Raw genomic sequence first — 16,389 nt, 5'->3', positions numbered from 1 at the left:
CTTGGGGGACCCTGTGGGGTGAAGGCAGGGAGAGTGCAAGGAGGAGAAGAATCCACAAGAGCAGCAGCTGGTCCCTGCTAAGTGCTTATCTACCTCGGCTTAACCACCTCTAGCAACGGGCAGCTCATCCCCTCCTGAGCTAGTCCACTGCACTTGCAGCTTTAACTCAATGCTTCTCACCCTAGGCTGCCCACTGGAATCGCCTGCAGCTTTAAGAGGACCGAGGCCTGGCTCCCACCATCCAGGTGCAGCCTGGACACCGAGATTTTTAAAACCTCCCCCAGTAAATTCAACTGTACAGCCAAAGCTAAGAAGCCCTGCTCTAACTGGCAGGCAGTTCTGCCACAAGAACCTAAGAAGGAGGCTTGTTTAGAGAAGAGAGGGGTAAAAGCGAGCACGAGGAGTAGTCCCAGAGCTTTACAGACGACTGGGCCTGGAGGACTCATCCAGCTCAGCAGCCTGGCAAGGGGATGTAACTGAACGAGCTGGGACACGTGTGGAGGAAAACTGACGCTGGCCTCTGTGTTGCCAAGGCAACAGGGAGCAGCACGGCTGGTGGCATCTAATAGGGCACCTGCTTTTACAGTTGTCCTGTGTGGTGGTGCCAAATTCTCTAATTTTTTCAAAGCTATCCGAAATCTGGATTTTCAAGCAAATTCTCCAGATTTTAAAATTTGGCAACTAATTTAAAACATTAAAAAAAATTCACGTGGGTCCCTCTTGAATGAGTTAATAGACCACATCTGTGAGTAATCCACGGGTCTCCTGGATCGAACTTGTTTCCGTCTCTCAATTTACAGAGGGAAAAAATGAGAATCCAGGGTGACCTGCCTGAGAAGAGGCAAACTTCTCAATGCAGCTGGTCACACAGAGCTAGGATAAACGCGGCGTTCCCACTCCTGTTTCCTGGACTGTTTGCGCTCCATGCTGATTCTGCGGGGGAGGCTGTCCGGGCTGAGATGAGCTGGCTGCAGCCGCTGTTGATGCTATCCAGAGACACACGAGCCATGGGCTGTGTCCCCACATGGGAGCACCTCACAGAGTGCTCACTTTCTGAGATATTCAAGCCTAACAACAGCCACATGCCATATTCGGGATTTGTGGTTTGTTTATTTTCTGACCTCAAGGCTTTAGCGGGGTAAGACCTTTAGAAATTACTTTTTTTTTCTGGCCATCGATGCTTTGCCCAGAGAGGGGCTGGGAAGAATGAAATCAGTGGGGAAACGTTCAAGTAGCTCCTAGGAGGGTCTGAGGTTACCCAGACCTGTGCTGTGCCCACCTCATAGATACGCCTGTCCCCTCCGTGTCCTCTGGGTGAACTCTCCCCCGCCCCGCGCCACCCCCAAACTAAGCTCATGAATCACGTCTTCCTGGAAATGCTCCCTTTGTTCCTCTCTCTTCTCTCAGCTCAAACTGTCATTCCCCTGTTATTACCTTGAGTTTTGTTTCCATGTTTCCTGTTGTGCTTCTCAACCCAGGCTGATCCTTCATGACTGTCTGGGTTGGACTCCCACTACACTGTGATCTCCCCGCGCCTTACCCTCCTTTGTGGGGCGATCAGAGGCCCCCGGCTCGGTGTATGCTGCAGCCAAGGCACTGTGGCAGAGACAGCATCACTCAACCAGTCCTCCAAGGGCTCGCCTACATCTCTCAGCAGCCCTTGTCAACGAGCTGGGGTCATGTGACCAGTTCTGGCCAATAGACTGCAGCCAGAGATGGCCCCTGCTGGACTAATGGTTCCTCCAGTGCTTTTTTTCCTGCCTTGGAGAACCTCAGTGACTCCTGGAAAGATGTCAGCCTAAGACAGAAGAATGCTAAGTCCTTGAATCGCTGGTTAGAAGAGAGCCCCCACCAACCTACATCACACTTTGCGAGAATGAGAAACTTCTGTTGTGCGAAATCACAAGGGCTCCGGGGATTGTTGTAGCATAAACTAGAATTGATTAAACTGGCTTCCACGGTGCTTGGCAAAGTGCTGGACTTAAATGGAATTGAAAAAGGGGAAGTAGTAGAAAAGGAGTGGGGTGGCTAACAGCGCATGCAGCTTTGTGAGTCTGACCGGCTGGGACAGGAAGAGAAATGCCCAGCCTCTCAGATCTGCTGCCCAGGATCGCTCAGCAAAAGAGGCTCCAGAGTGAACTGAGCTCAGCGGCGGGAGGGACCTTCTCGTTTCTGATTCTGCCTCTCTGGGTAAACAAGAACTCCTGAGCGAGGTCTGACAGGGACACGGGCCGCCGTTTAACGAGCAGCTTGTTCTAGAAGCTGGAGGAGTTATGCAGGAACAAATCACTCTCCGTTTGCTTTATCTCTCCTCAGCCGCCCTGGCCAATTTACAGACAGTGTGCGTGGCCGACTTGTAGACGATTTCTTTTCCTTAGGATAACAGCTGGGTGTTAAAACACAAACTAATTAATTTTGCCTTTCCAAATGAGGTTAGCTGGGTGCATCCGGGATGCTGCATTGACAATGCACCTTTAATATCCCAGTCTGGAGGTTTTAATTAGAAGGCAAAGTAATCTCCAAGAAGGCAGTAATTATTTTTCAAAGCGGTTACCCCAATTGCCAAGACGATTAAGCACCATGTTTTATGAGCGTGGATGGCAATATATGTGGAGGGCCAAAAATCATTGCCAAAGTGCCTGTTTTGTCTTTCTCCCCGGATTCCCGTGCTCAGCACATGGCAAGCATGGCAGTTGCCACGGTCACAAAAAGTGGCCAAGAGGGCTTTCTCTAAGCTGAGAGCACTTCGTGGGATACGGCTCATATCATCCCTAGGGAACAGCAATGTGTCACAGGTGGTCGCTGAGGGACTCTTGGTGATTCTTTGCACAGATCAGCAGCAAAGCCAGGAGCAGGGCTCTCAGATAGCCTGGTCTCTCGTCATCTACATCAGCAGCCAGTGGTGGTCCAGGGACCCCACAGCCCATCACTGGGAGCGCGTGAGAGCGCTGGCGTCTTGGGGGGATCTTAGGATGCGGCTTTCCAGCTTTGTGGAAGTGGAGATCGGAGGTTTGTTTCAGAGGCTGGGGTAAACCTGCAGAGCTGGGCAAATCCTGGGGATTCTTGAGACTGATGCCTGGTCCCCAGGCCCCCATGCTTACCCAAGTCAGTGCTCTCACTCCAGTGAGCCAGGCTAGCTTCAAGTCTGACCATGCCACCAATAGAGCCCCCATGACTCCTGGGGTCCACAGGAGGCCATCCAACACCCTCAGCCCGACTGGTGTAGTCCTTGAGATCTGGGCTTGAAACCCCTCCCCCCATCTGGCGTCCCCAGCCACACCATCAATAGGGACTTATGGCTTCTTCCAGGACACCACTACATCCTATTTCTCCTGGCTGGCAATTCCCTCTTATAGTCTCAGCTTCAATGCCACTTCTTGCAGGAAGCCTTCCAGAACCTGCCTGGATGCTTCTGTGTCCTGTGTGCTGTTCTTTTCCTATTCTAGCACCGACCACGCTATAATGACTTGTTTACTTGTCTTTCTCCTCCCCTACAATTTAAATTTCTATGACAAGTGGGTTGACTTTCTGCTTCCATATTACCCCAGATCTGAGTATAGCTTATCTACAAAGTGGGTGCTTCACAATATTTAATGAAGCAATGAGTGAAGATGAGCAAGTAGAGGCTAGTGTCTGCCTTTGGGGGAACTGGCAGGAGAGGTGAAGGAATCCAGCTTTACCCTAAACCCTTCTAGGCAGACACTGGATCCTCACACGTGAAAGGTAGGCTTAGAGCATCCTAGACAGTACGTTGCCCAAAGAAAGGAGGAAAAACAAGATGCTGGTTACTTAAGGGTTCCTCCTGCTTAGGGAGTCAAAAGACAGCCACTCTTGCACAGATACTGCATCTGTCCCTAGGGGCCATGCAGGGACCTGGCAAAACCATTTCCTGGGGGTTTAAACCTTCTGGCTAAGGCTTTCCTGGTGGCTCAGTGGTAAAGAATCAGCCTGCCAATGCAGGAGATACGGGCTTGACTCCTGTTCTGGGAAGATCTCACACGCCTTGGAGCAGCTATGTCCGGGTGCCACAACCACTGAGCCTGTGCTCTAGAACCCCATGAGCCGTGACTACTGAGCCCATATGCTGCAGTATCGGAGCCCGTGCTCGGCCACTGCAACGAGAAGCCTGCGCACTGCAACTGGGGAGCAGCCCCACACACCGCAACTGCAGAAAAGCCCCTGCAGCAACGAAGACCCAGCACAACGGAAAACCAAACAAAGCAAAACGCACCTTCAGGCTAGACTCTAGAGTCCAAACTGATGTCACTCCAAACAGAAAATATGTATTTATATATTTAACCTCATTCATAATGGAAGGAATCCAATTTCACACAACAATCAGGTGTCATTTTTTCACCAGATTGGCAGAGATAGCAGGTATTAATAATATGTCATGTTGGCGAGGTTAAGGGAAAACAGGTATTTTCAATAATCACATGTGGGAGTGTAAATTGGTACCTACCTCTAGGTTGGGCAATTGGCAATCTCTAGGAAAACTAACAATGTGTGTCTCAAAAACCATCTCTTTGTAGCAACGGCACATCTAAAAAGCAAGCCTCCATACAAACATGTGTGTAGATGTCAGACTCGGATGATCTCCGTAATAATGATTATACCAGCAGAAGACTGGAAAAGCCTGTGATGCCCACTGATGCCTTCTGCTTACAGAAATTATGGTCCAGATATGGTGGACTGTTAGGCAGCTGTGAAGGAGAATGAGGTGGTGCATGTCGATATGGAATAATTTTCAGAATTTAGCAAATGCAGTACTTAAAACATGCTTCCTAAAGTGTGAAAGTGGCTATCTCTGGAAGGTTACACATAGAAAAACCAGTTTAACAGGCTGTCTCTGTGCAGAAGGGCTCACTCTTCACTTGAAATCCTTCTGTACTATTTGACTTTTTCTTTGGACTATGTACACTGCTAATAAAAAAAAATGGAGACAATCCATTAAAAATGACCAAAGGCCATCTGTGCTTTAACACTGCAGGCCTTCCTCCCTTTTATTTAGGTGACACCACCATGAGCTTCCCTGGCAGCTCAGTTGGTAAAGAATCTGCCTGCAATGCAGGAGACCCAGGTTTGATCTCTGGGTTGGGAAGATCCACAGGAGAAGGAAATGGCAATTCACTCCAGCATTCTTGCCTGGGGAAATCCCATGGACAGAGAAGCCTGGCGGGCTACAGTCCAAACAGGGATGGTAAAGAGGTGGATATGACTGAGTGACTAAACCTCCACCGTGGAACACACTGTCACATTCCATATCCGTGTTCGCCAGAGGAGACCGGGGCAAACCACAACCACGTGCCTTGTGGCCAAAGAAGCCAAAACATAAAGCAGAAACAGTATTGTAACAAATTCAATACTTTAAAAATGGTCCACATCAAAAAAAACTTAAAATCTATACAAAAAACAAACAAACTCGTATGTTGAAGTCATATCTCCCAGTACTTCAGAATGTGACCTTTGGAGATAAAGGTCTTTCCAGAGATAACCTAGTTAGACTGAGGTTATGAGACTAAGTTCTAATCTAATCCAACTGATGCCCTTAAAGCTGGAGACAGACACACTGGGAGGATGATGAAGACGGCCATCTATAAGCCACAGAAAGACACGTGGAACAGATTCTTCCCTCAAAGCCCCCAGAAGAATTTCTAGCCTCCACACTGTAGGGCAACACATTTCTGTTCCAGGTCACCTGCCCTGTGGTGCTTCATTACAGAAGCCCATGCAAACTAACATACTCGCTGCATAATATGGATTTCCCTTTCCATAGCCCAGGAAGGGGCATGCCTTGCAGACTGGACATTTCCAAGAATGCGGAATTCACCCGTTCCAAAGAGGCAACCATCATTTCACATGATCGTATTTGGTGGAATGTTCTTCCCAGTGTCCAGAGGAAACCGGACTCACTCTAGATCAGGGGTCCCCAGCCTCCAGGTCATAGACTGATATCTCCTGTCAGATCAGTGGCAGCCTTAGATTAAAGTGGACAATTAATGTAATGTGCTAGAATAAAACCATCCCCTATACCGGCCTGTGAAAAAAATTGTCTTCCATGAAATTGGTCCCTGGTGCCAAAAAGGTTGGGTTTCCTAGGTGGTGCTACTGTTAAATAACCAGCCTGCCAATGCAGGTAGACGTAAGATACGTGGGTTTGATTCCTGGGTCGGGAAGATCTCCTGGAGGAGGGCGTAACAACCTACTCCAGTATTCTTGCCTGGAGAATCCCATGGACAGAGGAGCCTGGTGGGCTACAGTCCATAAGGTCACACAGAGTCGGACCCGAATGAAGTGACTTAGCACGCATGCACACCAAAAAAGGTTGGGGACTACAGCTATAGATTCTTTCCCAGAACTCATTCTACACCTGCAGCCTCACAGCCCAAATCAGTGACTCTTTCAAGGCAGGAGCCTTCACTGAATGATTTTTGTGTTTCCCCAGCACAGGCCTGGAACCCTCAAGGTGCCCGCAGGTATTTGCTGAATGAAGAAAGACTGCCGCCACACTCTTTGGAGACGTCTCTTTCCAAATCCTTTCACCTTTTGAATTTCTTTGCCACTGGGGCCCCTCTCCAGCCTGGTAACCAGAACTGAACGAGGTTCTCCGAGTGGGATTTGACCAAGGCGTAACTGAACTCCCTGACTCTCGAAGGTGAGATGTTAAGATCACGTTACCCCTTTGAGCGACCACACATCTGATGGGTAGTACTGCTGATCCCTCTGTGCCCATACAACCGTTTGGAACCCCAGCAGAGAGTCTTGCATTCATTCATTCATAGGAAATGTCTTCCTCTTAGATTGTCTCATTGTTTCAGCCTGACAAGGGCTTCCCTCATGGCTCAGATGGTAAAGAATTCACCTGTGATGTGGGAGACCCTAGTTCTATCCTTGGGTTGGGAAGATTCCTTGCAGAAGGGAATGGCCACCCACTCCAGTGTTCTTGCCTGTAGATCTTCACCGACAGAGGAGACTGGTGGGCCACAGTCCACGGGGTTGCAAAGAGTTGGACATGACTGAGTCACTAACACTTTCACTTCAGCCTGACAAGAGAAATTTGGATTCAACGCTGAGGACCCAAATACTGGGAGTTCCCCCAAAGTCACATCCCCTGTGAATTTGCTAATCAGACAACTGACGCCTTCATGTGCGTCTGTGCTGTTGTTTAGTTGCTGGGTCGTGTCCGACTCTTTGCGACCCCATGGACTGTAGCCTGCCAGGCTCCTCTGTCCATGGAATTCTCCAGGCAAGAATACCAGAGTGGGTGGGATTCCGTGCCCTCCTCTAGGGGATCTTCCTGACCCAGGGGTTGAACCTGCATCTCCTACGTCTCCCACATTGGCAGGCGGATTCTTCACCATTGAGCCACCTGGGAAGCCCCTGCTTTCATGTAAGTCACAGGTAAAAAAAATGGGGACAGTTGGCAGGACAGGAGGTTGGTAGTCAATCAATTAGTGACCCTGGGACATCAGTGGTCAACAGACAGAGATCAGTCTGTCAAGGACACGGGAACAGGGTGGTGGTGGGGGGAGCAGAGAACTTTGAAACCTCTGTTGTGGATTCTAATCCCCCTCCTGCCCATCTGAGTGAGCTCTGGCGATTCGCTCTCTTAGCATTCCTGAGCCTGTTTCTTTATGAGTAAAATGGGTCTGGAAACAGAATCTACCTCGTACGTTTGTCCCGAGGTGTGCTGACCTTCCTGTTTGTTCTGCCTGGTGGGGAAGTTGCCCTGTGTTTGAGACAGTGGTGCTGTGCACGTGGAGTCTTGATTTGCTGCTACCCACTGTGGTTTACTAAGACCACCTGGGCAGTGCAGCAGCTCCCAGCCCCCTGAACTCATAGTGTGCCCAAATACAGAACTGGGTGGATGTGAATTTCTGCTGCGTCTGGGACACTGCATTAAAATGAGACGTGGTTCAGTGCAGGGTTGTGACTCTCACTGGCTGGGTGACCTCATACAAGTCACAAAACTTGTCTGGGCATCGGGTTCCTCATTTGTAAAACCGAGGCACAGGGTGTTTCAAAGTCAGTTCCCATTTGACAACCCCATCAGCAAGCACAAGGATGCCAATTTCCTCACACTTGTTATTTTCCACTGCTTTGAAAACAGCCATCCTAGTGGGTGTGAAGTGGCAATGCATTGTGGTTTTGACTTGTATTTCCCTAGTGATTAGTGATGGTGAGCACCTTTTCATGTGCTTATTGGTCCCTTGTATATCTTCTTTGGAGAAATGTCTGTTCAGATCTTTGGCCATTGTTGAAGTGAGTTGTTTGGTTACTTTGTTGTTGAGTTATCGGAGTTCTCTATATATTCTGGATGTTATTCCCTTGATAGATACATGATTTGCAAATATTTTCTCCTAGTCTATGGTTTGTCTTTTAACTCTCTTGATGTGTTGTTTTTTTGGCACACACAGAGTTTTAATTTTGACAAAGTCCATTTTTATCTATTGTATTATTGTTGTTGTTGCCTGTTCTTTTCAAGTCATAGTTAGGAAACCATTGCCAAACCCGAGATTACAGAGATTCGCCTATGTTTTTCTGTAATAGTGAATTTCTTCTAAATGAACTGTACACTTTAAAATGGTTAAAATGGGATACTCTCAAAAAACAAAATAATAAATGTTGGTAAGGATGTGAAGAAATCAAATAACAAACGTTGGTATGAATGTGGAGAAACTGGAACTCTTGTACACTGTTGGCGGACTGTAAAATGGTGCTGCCACCATGGGCTAATGGGCTCCCCTGGTGGCTCAGACAGTAAAGAATCTGCCTGCAATGCAGGAGACCCGGGTTTGATCCCTGGGTCGGGAAGATGCCCTAGAGAAGGTAGTGGCTACCCACTCCAATATTCTTGCCTGGAGAATCCCATGGACAGAGGAGCCTGGTAGATACAGTTCATGGGGTCACAAAGAGTTGGACACAATTAAGCAACTTACACATATGAAGTATCTAAAGTAGCCAGATTTATAGACATTGAAGAAGAATGGTGGTTACCAGAGCTTGGATTTATGAGGAAATGGTGACTTGTGTTTATTGCATACAGAATTTTGGGTTTGAAAGATTAAAAAGTTCTGGAGATCTGTTTCACAACAGATGAATATGCTGGACACTACTGAACTGTACAGATAAAAATGGTTAAAATGGTAAATTTTATGTGGTGTATATTTTACCGCAATAAATAGTGTTTATCTGGTCCCACCTCATAAACAGGGGTGAGACTGGATTAAAAACCTCATAAATAGATTAATAAGGAAATGAGATTATTCTGCAAACTACAGCCCATCTCGGAACTTTGAGGTGACTAGCTCCTGACAGGTGAATTTGACTTGGTCCATTGTTCTTTAGAAACCTTTGTCAAATGGAGCCTAAATGTACTTTCCTTTCTGTGGTTTCACCCTCTGATCCTGATTCTACCTCTTGAGCCTACAGAACAAATCTGCTCCCTCGGGTGGTGTTTGGAGGCAGCTGCCGTGATCACAGTAGCCATGCCTGCCTGCCTGTCTCCCCTGTGTCGGCACAGGACATACTGTCTAGTGCCAATGGCAGTGCCTTCTGTCATAGCTACTGCTCCCCAGCGGATACATAGAGAAAGCAGGGCTTGCGAGACAAGCCACCTGGTCAAGCTTGTTACACAACTAAGGGAGTATCCGAGCTGGGAATGTGAACCCAGTGTCCCTACCTCCCAAACCCATGTTTCTGATGCTAGGCCAGATTGCCTCTTAGCCAGCTTCCTCCTCAGCCTTCTTCTCTATGACCCCTTGGTCTTTTCTCAGGTGCCTTTGTTCTGCACCCCTTATCAGCCCATTCTTCTTGCAGTAAACACCAGATAAGCTCCCATCCAGACAGAGGCAAGCCCTTCCTCTCAATACAGACACTGTTCATCTTCTCAATTATCCTTACTGGACACAAACCCTACAAGGAACAGTGTCCCCATAGAGGGAGGGGGTCCTTGGCAGAAATTAGTCCCAAGCCCCTGAAGCCCTCACCCCCCACCTCCTCCGCTTGCTAAAAGGAGAAGCCCTCCCCATTTGTCTCTCCTGCGGTATTTCCTCCTGAGAGTTCCTGCAAAGGAAGACGTGGCAATCTCAGGATTAACAGCCTGTTTGTTTAAAGGGTTTATTACTGGCTCTTAATGCTATTTTGACAGGTGAAAGTGAGTCAATTATAGCTGGAAATAGCTCTGGCTGCATCGTTTCTTCCAGGTGGTTGCCCATTCCCCAGCCAAGGGACTTTTTCTCTCTTTGCCAAAAGGCAGTTCATCTCCTTCCCTTATATCCTCTGACCTCCAAATAACATAAAGACCTCCTTCCAGGAAGAAATGACGTTAAAGGTATGGAGACTGAACCGATGAGTTGGGGTTGCTGCGACAGCCCTACTCTGGGAGGGGATGAGCTGAGCTGAAAGTTGTTCAGTCGTGTCTGGCCCTTTGTGACCTCATGGACTGTAGCCCGCTAGGCTCCTCTGTCCATGGAATTCTCCAGGGAAGAAAACTGGAGTGGGTTGCCATTCCCTTCTCCAGGGGATCTTCCTGTCCCAGAGATTGAACCTGGGCCTCCTGCATTGCAGGATGATTCTTCACTGTCTGAACCACCAGGGAAGCTCCCTGTAGGGCGGTAGAGTGGGCGCTAAAGGGAGGTTGACAGGTCAGCCTCCTGGATGAGGGACGTGGCCTAGTGAGCCCTGGTCCATCCAAGTATCCCTCTGCTCCATCAGCCACTAATGTCTCTCACTGCATGTTTCTCTGGGTCTTTCTTGGGGGCAATGAGTTTCTGTACTGATATCTACTCTAATGAGACCAGTGTGGGTCACAGGCTTGGGTGCCTCAAGGGGTCACCTTTATGAGAATAGCACGAGTCCTTTCTGGGTGGCTTAGAGGGCTTCCCAGGTCACACCAGGTTAGGCTAAGGCCCAAGTGAAGATCATTCCAATATCCCTCAGAAACTGTCTAACGACACCAGAGCAAGACTGTGAATTGCCAGGTGCCTGGATGAATCATTAGATGCAGGACCAAGATGGGGTCAGGAGTGTGGTGGGGTATGTTTGTAACAGGCGCCTCATACTTAACATGTCCAAGAAAGAGCTCTGTTTCTCAACATGCCTAAACACACACAAACTTCCCCCAAATTCTCCCATCACAGAAAATGACACCACCGGCCAAGCATCTGCTCTAACTCTAATCTTGTCAGTCACCTTGGATTTTGCTCTTTCTCTCACCCCTTGAGGTCCTTAAATAGAATCCATTGACAAGTTCTGCTGCCTCTACCCCAAATGGCTTCCCTGGTGGCTCAGACAGCAAAGAATCTGCCTGCAATGCAGGAGACCCAGGTTCTATCCCTGGGTTGGGAAGATCCCCTGGAGAAGGGCATGACAACCCACTCTAGTATTCTTGCTTAGGAAATCCCACGGGCAGAGGAGCCTGGCGGGCTACAGTCTGTGGCTTTCGCAAAAGGGTTGGACATGACTGAGTGACTAACACTTAGATACTACTCCAAATGTTCTAGCGGATCTGGCCACACTGTGGCACATTCACGCCCACCATCCCAGTCTAAACCACTGTAAGTCCCAGCCTGGACTCCTGCAAGAGCTTCCCAACAAATATTCCTGCTTCTGTTCCTGCCCCCTTATGGTTCCTTCTCTGCTCAACAGCTGTCGGAGGATCATTCTCCACGTGTCTCTCTGACGCGTCTCTCTGGGCAAGCAATACCCCTCGGTCAACACCGGCATGCTACATGCTGCCCATCTGCCGACCCACTTCTCCAGGACACGAGGCTCAGAAAGGCCAGGCGACTTGCAGAAAGTAGACAACTAGTGAGTGTTGGCTTCAGACGCAGCTGGGAAAGGAATACGGCCCTCCCACCCCTCCCGCACCCCGGGGCCGCTCACCCGCGGACGGCGTGCAGCAGGCGCAGGGAGGGGTATGCAGTACGCACGTTGACGTGGTGCTTCAAGATGAGCTCGTTGACCCACTCGACCCGCTGCTTGCCACCCCTGGCCATGAAGGCGGGAATCCACAGGATGCTGCCGTTGAGGCTGTGCAGCCGCTGCAGCAGCTTCTCCCGCCACGTGGCGTTGACCAAGTCCTCGAACGCCCGCTGGACGACAGAGGGGTTCATGGTCACCAGGTCAGTCTTGAGGCCCACATCTCGGGCATACTCCTGCACGGGGGCCAGGTTGCACCTGCCGGAGAAAAAGGCGGCAATAAAGGATCCTGCAGGGAACGCTGAGGCACCACTGCGCATCCTTAACTTTATCCATCCTTGACTCTCTTTGCTTCCTCCTCATCCCCAAACAAAGACCCAGGGCATCTTCCTGCACTTTCTGGTCCCTTCTGGCATCCCTGTTCCTTCTTCTCCTGTTATGTATATTTATCGGGTCCTTAGCATATTTGTGTGGAGAAGGTGATGGCACCCCATTCCAGTGCTCTTGCCTGGAAAATCCCATGGGCGGAGGAGCCTGGTGGACTGCAGTCCATGGGGTTGCAAAGAGTCGGACATGACTGAGTGACTTCACTTTCGCTTTTCACTTTCATGCATTGGAGAAGGAAATGGCAACCCACTCCAGTGTTCTTGCCTGGAGAATCCCAGGGACGGGGGAGCCTGGTGGGCTGCCGTCTATGGGGTCACACAAAGTCAGACATGACTGAAGCAACTTAGCAGCAGCAGCAGCAGTAGCATATTCGTGGGCTTCCGAGCTGGCTCAGCAGTGGAAGAGTCCTCCTGCCAAAGCAGGAGACACAGGAGATGCGAGTTTGATCCCTGATTTGGGAAGATCCCCTGGAGGAGGAAATGGCAACCCACTCCAGTATTCTTGCCTGGAGAATGCCACAGACAGAGGGGCCTGGTGGGCTACAGTCTAGGCCAGAATCAGATACGACTGAGCATGCTCGCTCTCTCGGACATTCATAGAAATTTGCTGGGCCCAGGAGTGGCACAGTGCCTGCCTTCTGGTGCTCAGGATCTTGTAGAAGAGCCCTCAGCCCACATGATGACCATATTATAGGCAAGTGTGACCTGGTCACATCAGGTGACAGAGCGTGGGCTCCAAAGACACACTCCTGGGTTCAGAATTCAGCTCTGATACTTTCTACCTGGGCTCCCCAGGTGGTGCTAGTGGTAAAGAACCTGCCTGCCAATGCAGGAGACATAAAAGATGCAGGTTCAGTCCCTGGGTCGGGAGGATCCCCTGGAGGAGGAAATGACAACCCACTCCAGAATTTTTGCCTGGAGAATCCTATGGACAGAGGAGCCTGGCGGGCTACGGTCACCCAGAGTCAGATACGACTGAAGTGACTTAGTACGTTCTACCTGTGTGACTCCAGGAAACCTGCTCAGCCTCTCTGTGCTTTCTGAGAGCTTCCCTGCTGGCGAAGGAACAGCCACAACAGCTTCTGTGATGGAGATCACAGCAGGACCCCCTCCCAGGGATGAAAGCAGTCCCTAGACACCCACGGTACTTAGAAAGCTGCTGGACCACAGGGAGAGCTCAGTACATGTTCAGTTACCAGCATCCTCCCAGGGAGGAGGCGCTTCAGGTGGTCTTCCGGCGGTGGTAACCGTGGCGGGAAGTCTAGGAGGATGGAAGACCAGAAGCCCGTTTGTGGATGACGGGCGAGGCTCCTCAGGAGAGTGTTTCTCCAGCTTGCAAGAGCTGGAGAATCACCTCAGGCACTGGTTAAAAATACAGACTCCCCAAGTCCCTCACCTGGAGATCTGGATTCAGCAGGCGAGTTGAGGAACTGACAGCTATTTTTACAAGCTCTTCAGCTGAGTCTTATAACCGGGCAGCTTACAAAAAATCACACTGTGGCATTTTAGCCCCAGTGAATGTATCCCTGGGGCATAGAGGTGTGGACCCGTGCTGGTACGTAGGGGAAGGCTGGTGATCTGGTCTGAGAGGGCATATTGTGCAGTGGGGATGACGCTGGAGAGGCAAGCAGGGTGAGATGGCAAAGGGCCTGTGTGTCAGGGGTACTGCCATCTGGCATCAAATGGAGGTGTGTACACAGCCGGGCCATCTGACTTTTGTCCCTAAAGATCTCACAAGTCTTCCCCACAGACACGCAGATCTGCAAGAGTCAAGGCATCAAGGTCAAAGGACAACCACATGTTGCTCCAAGTGGCTCCCTCTTTTCTAAGTGTGTGTAGACTGCTGTGGATGTGGGTCCCAGGAGAGGCAAAGCAGGCTGTGGCCGAGCCTCTTCAAGTGTGGTCCATGCATCAGCACAAGGGCATTAGTCAGGCCTCACCCCTGATGACCCTGCCTCTTGATAAGCTCAGGTGGTTCATATGTTCATTGAAGTTCAGAGACCACCAGCCCAAATACCCATTTTACAGATGATGAAACTGAGGCCCAGAAAGGGGAGTGACACACTCTGAGTCAAGTGACAAAAGGGTAGCAGAGCCAAGACCAGACTCCACGCTGCTCATCTCTCTGTGCAAGTGTCCAAAACAAACAAACAAAATGTTGACTAGAACCTGCCGCGGCCTCTGGAAATCTTGGGGTCAGGCTGGGTGGAGCAAAGAAAGAGCACCATGAAAATCAGGTCACCTCTGCCCTGATCCCCAGGAGGTTACTGGACCCTCTGCATCTTTAATATTCTTCCTACCAAGGCCTTCCCTGGTGGCTCAGGTGGTAAACAATCTGTCTGCAATGCAGGAGACCCAGGTTTAATCTCTGGGTCAGGAAGATTCCCTGGAGGAGGGCATGGCAACCCACTCCAGTATTCTTACCTGGAGAATCCCCTGGACAGAGAAGCCTGGTGGGCTACAGTCCATATAGGGTCAAAAAGAGTCGGACACAACTGAGCAACTAACACTTTCACCTACCCTCACCTCTTCTCTGGCTTCTAATCAGACAAACCTGCTACTTCCCTCCCCTTCTCCCCTCCGTCTCCAATCTTTAGACTCGAGGGCTTTAAAAAAAAGAGACTGAGCCACTGGGGATGCCAGGCACAGACAGAACCAGGCAAAGGACAAATTAAAACAAGGGTGGTTGCTGGGCTGTGGTGGCTCGTCCATCACAGCGGACACAGGAGTCAGTACACCATCTAGTCCCATGTCCTGAGGTCCAGGGAGCTCTGTGATAAGGCCACTTCCCAAAGCCGAGGACAAGGCTCTCTTTGCATCAAGACGGTCCCAATAGAAACGTGAGACGCGGTTCCACCAGGGCCGGGGTGTGTTTGGGATGAAATTCGAGACTCTGTGTGTCCTACTTTTGATCAGGGGATAGCAAGGCCTTTTCTGAGTCTGTCTGGGTTGGGGGGGGTCAGATGTCAGGACTGTGGGTAACTGGATCCAAATGTGTCCCCAGGTGACTGGAAAATGAGAGCTGACACTCTGGAGAGAATAATGGTCAAGTATAAATCCAAGTTTCTCTGTTGCCCCCTCACTTCCCAGGTTTGGCTACAGGGTAATAAAGATACTAGTAGAATACACCTTAAAAGAGTTTTATAAACTTGGACCAAAAACTGTCCAAGAGACTATTTTATTTTTACCTACATTTTGTACTGGGCTCTATCCAGTGGTCAGCAAAATTTTCTGTAAAAGGCCAGATATTATTTTAGGCTTGTGGGCTGTACACTTTCTCTGTTTTGATCCTTCAACTCTGCCCAACTAATCCACTGCTGTGAGAAAGCAGCCATTGAGGATATGAGAATGAATGAGCTTGGCTGTTGTTTCAATAAAACTTTATTGATAAAAACAGGCTGTGGGACAGAGTCTGCCTGCTTCTGTTCTAGATCAGTGATACTCAATCTTGGTTGTACGTCAGAAGCCCTCAGGATCTCTGGGCTCTGACCCTTCAGATGGATTTAAATGGTCTGGGGCACAGCCTGGACTTTGGGACTTTTCAAGGCTACCCGACCAATTCTAATGCACAGGGATCTAAGCCAACCAGCCTTGTTTCAGCCTCTTGGGATGACTGGCAATGCCTGCCACTCTATTGCAGTTACCTGATGACAAAGCTGTGGGTGTCAATCTCCTGCCCGCAGCCGCTGTTCAGCAAGACCCCGGAGTTGCCCACGATGGCACACGTCCCAAAGTGCTTGTTTTTCAGTGGAGACGTTCTGGGGAGAAGCTCATAGAGGTTCTGGGACACGTTCATTGTGCTGTCTCGGTCGAAGATGTAATGAATAATGTCTCCAGGTTTCAGGGTCCCCTTGAGGACAGAAATGTCCTTTTCAGCATCCAAGAACTTTAAGATTTGCTTCCTGCAAAAACCAAACACACATGAGGAAAAAGTCTGCTGTTGCCAGCTGCCTTTTGCCCACCTGGCTTTTCCTCTCCTCAGTCACCCTGCAGAGCTGCCGCAGACCCGCGCCCAGGTGAAGTGAGAGGTCAGATGCCCTCTGAGAATGGGTTCCAGGCAGAGACTGGCAAAATGACCCAG

General features: G+C 49.7%; 1 protein-coding gene across 2 annotated transcripts in view; it reads right to left on the bottom strand.

Annotated features, from left to right (window-relative positions):
* Window positions 1-16,389, bottom strand: part of ST8SIA2 (ST8 alpha-N-acetyl-neuraminide alpha-2,8-sialyltransferase 2) — a 74,593-nt gene that overhangs the window by 7,108 nt on the left and 51,096 nt on the right. For both annotated transcript variants that reach the window (XR_008684798.2, XM_055417739.2), the window contains exons 4-5: window positions 15,953-16,210; window positions 11,887-12,180 (exon numbers count right to left, since the gene is read on the bottom strand). Coding sequence is in view for 1 of the 2 variants with exons in the window: in XM_055417739.2 (XP_055273714.1) it covers window positions 11,887-12,180; window positions 15,953-16,210 (552 nt within the window). In the remaining variant the exon portion in view is untranslated. The remainder of the gene's footprint in view (window positions 1-11,886; window positions 12,181-15,952; window positions 16,211-16,389) is intronic.

Source organism: Moschus berezovskii, chromosome 21 (genome assembly GCF_049115385.1).
Source record: "Moschus berezovskii isolate FMDL1 chromosome 21, NW_MosBer_1.0, whole genome shotgun sequence".
NCBI lineage: Eukaryota > Metazoa > Chordata > Mammalia > Artiodactyla > Moschidae > Moschus > Moschus berezovskii.
This window is presented reverse-complemented; position numbering and strand designations above follow the sequence as displayed.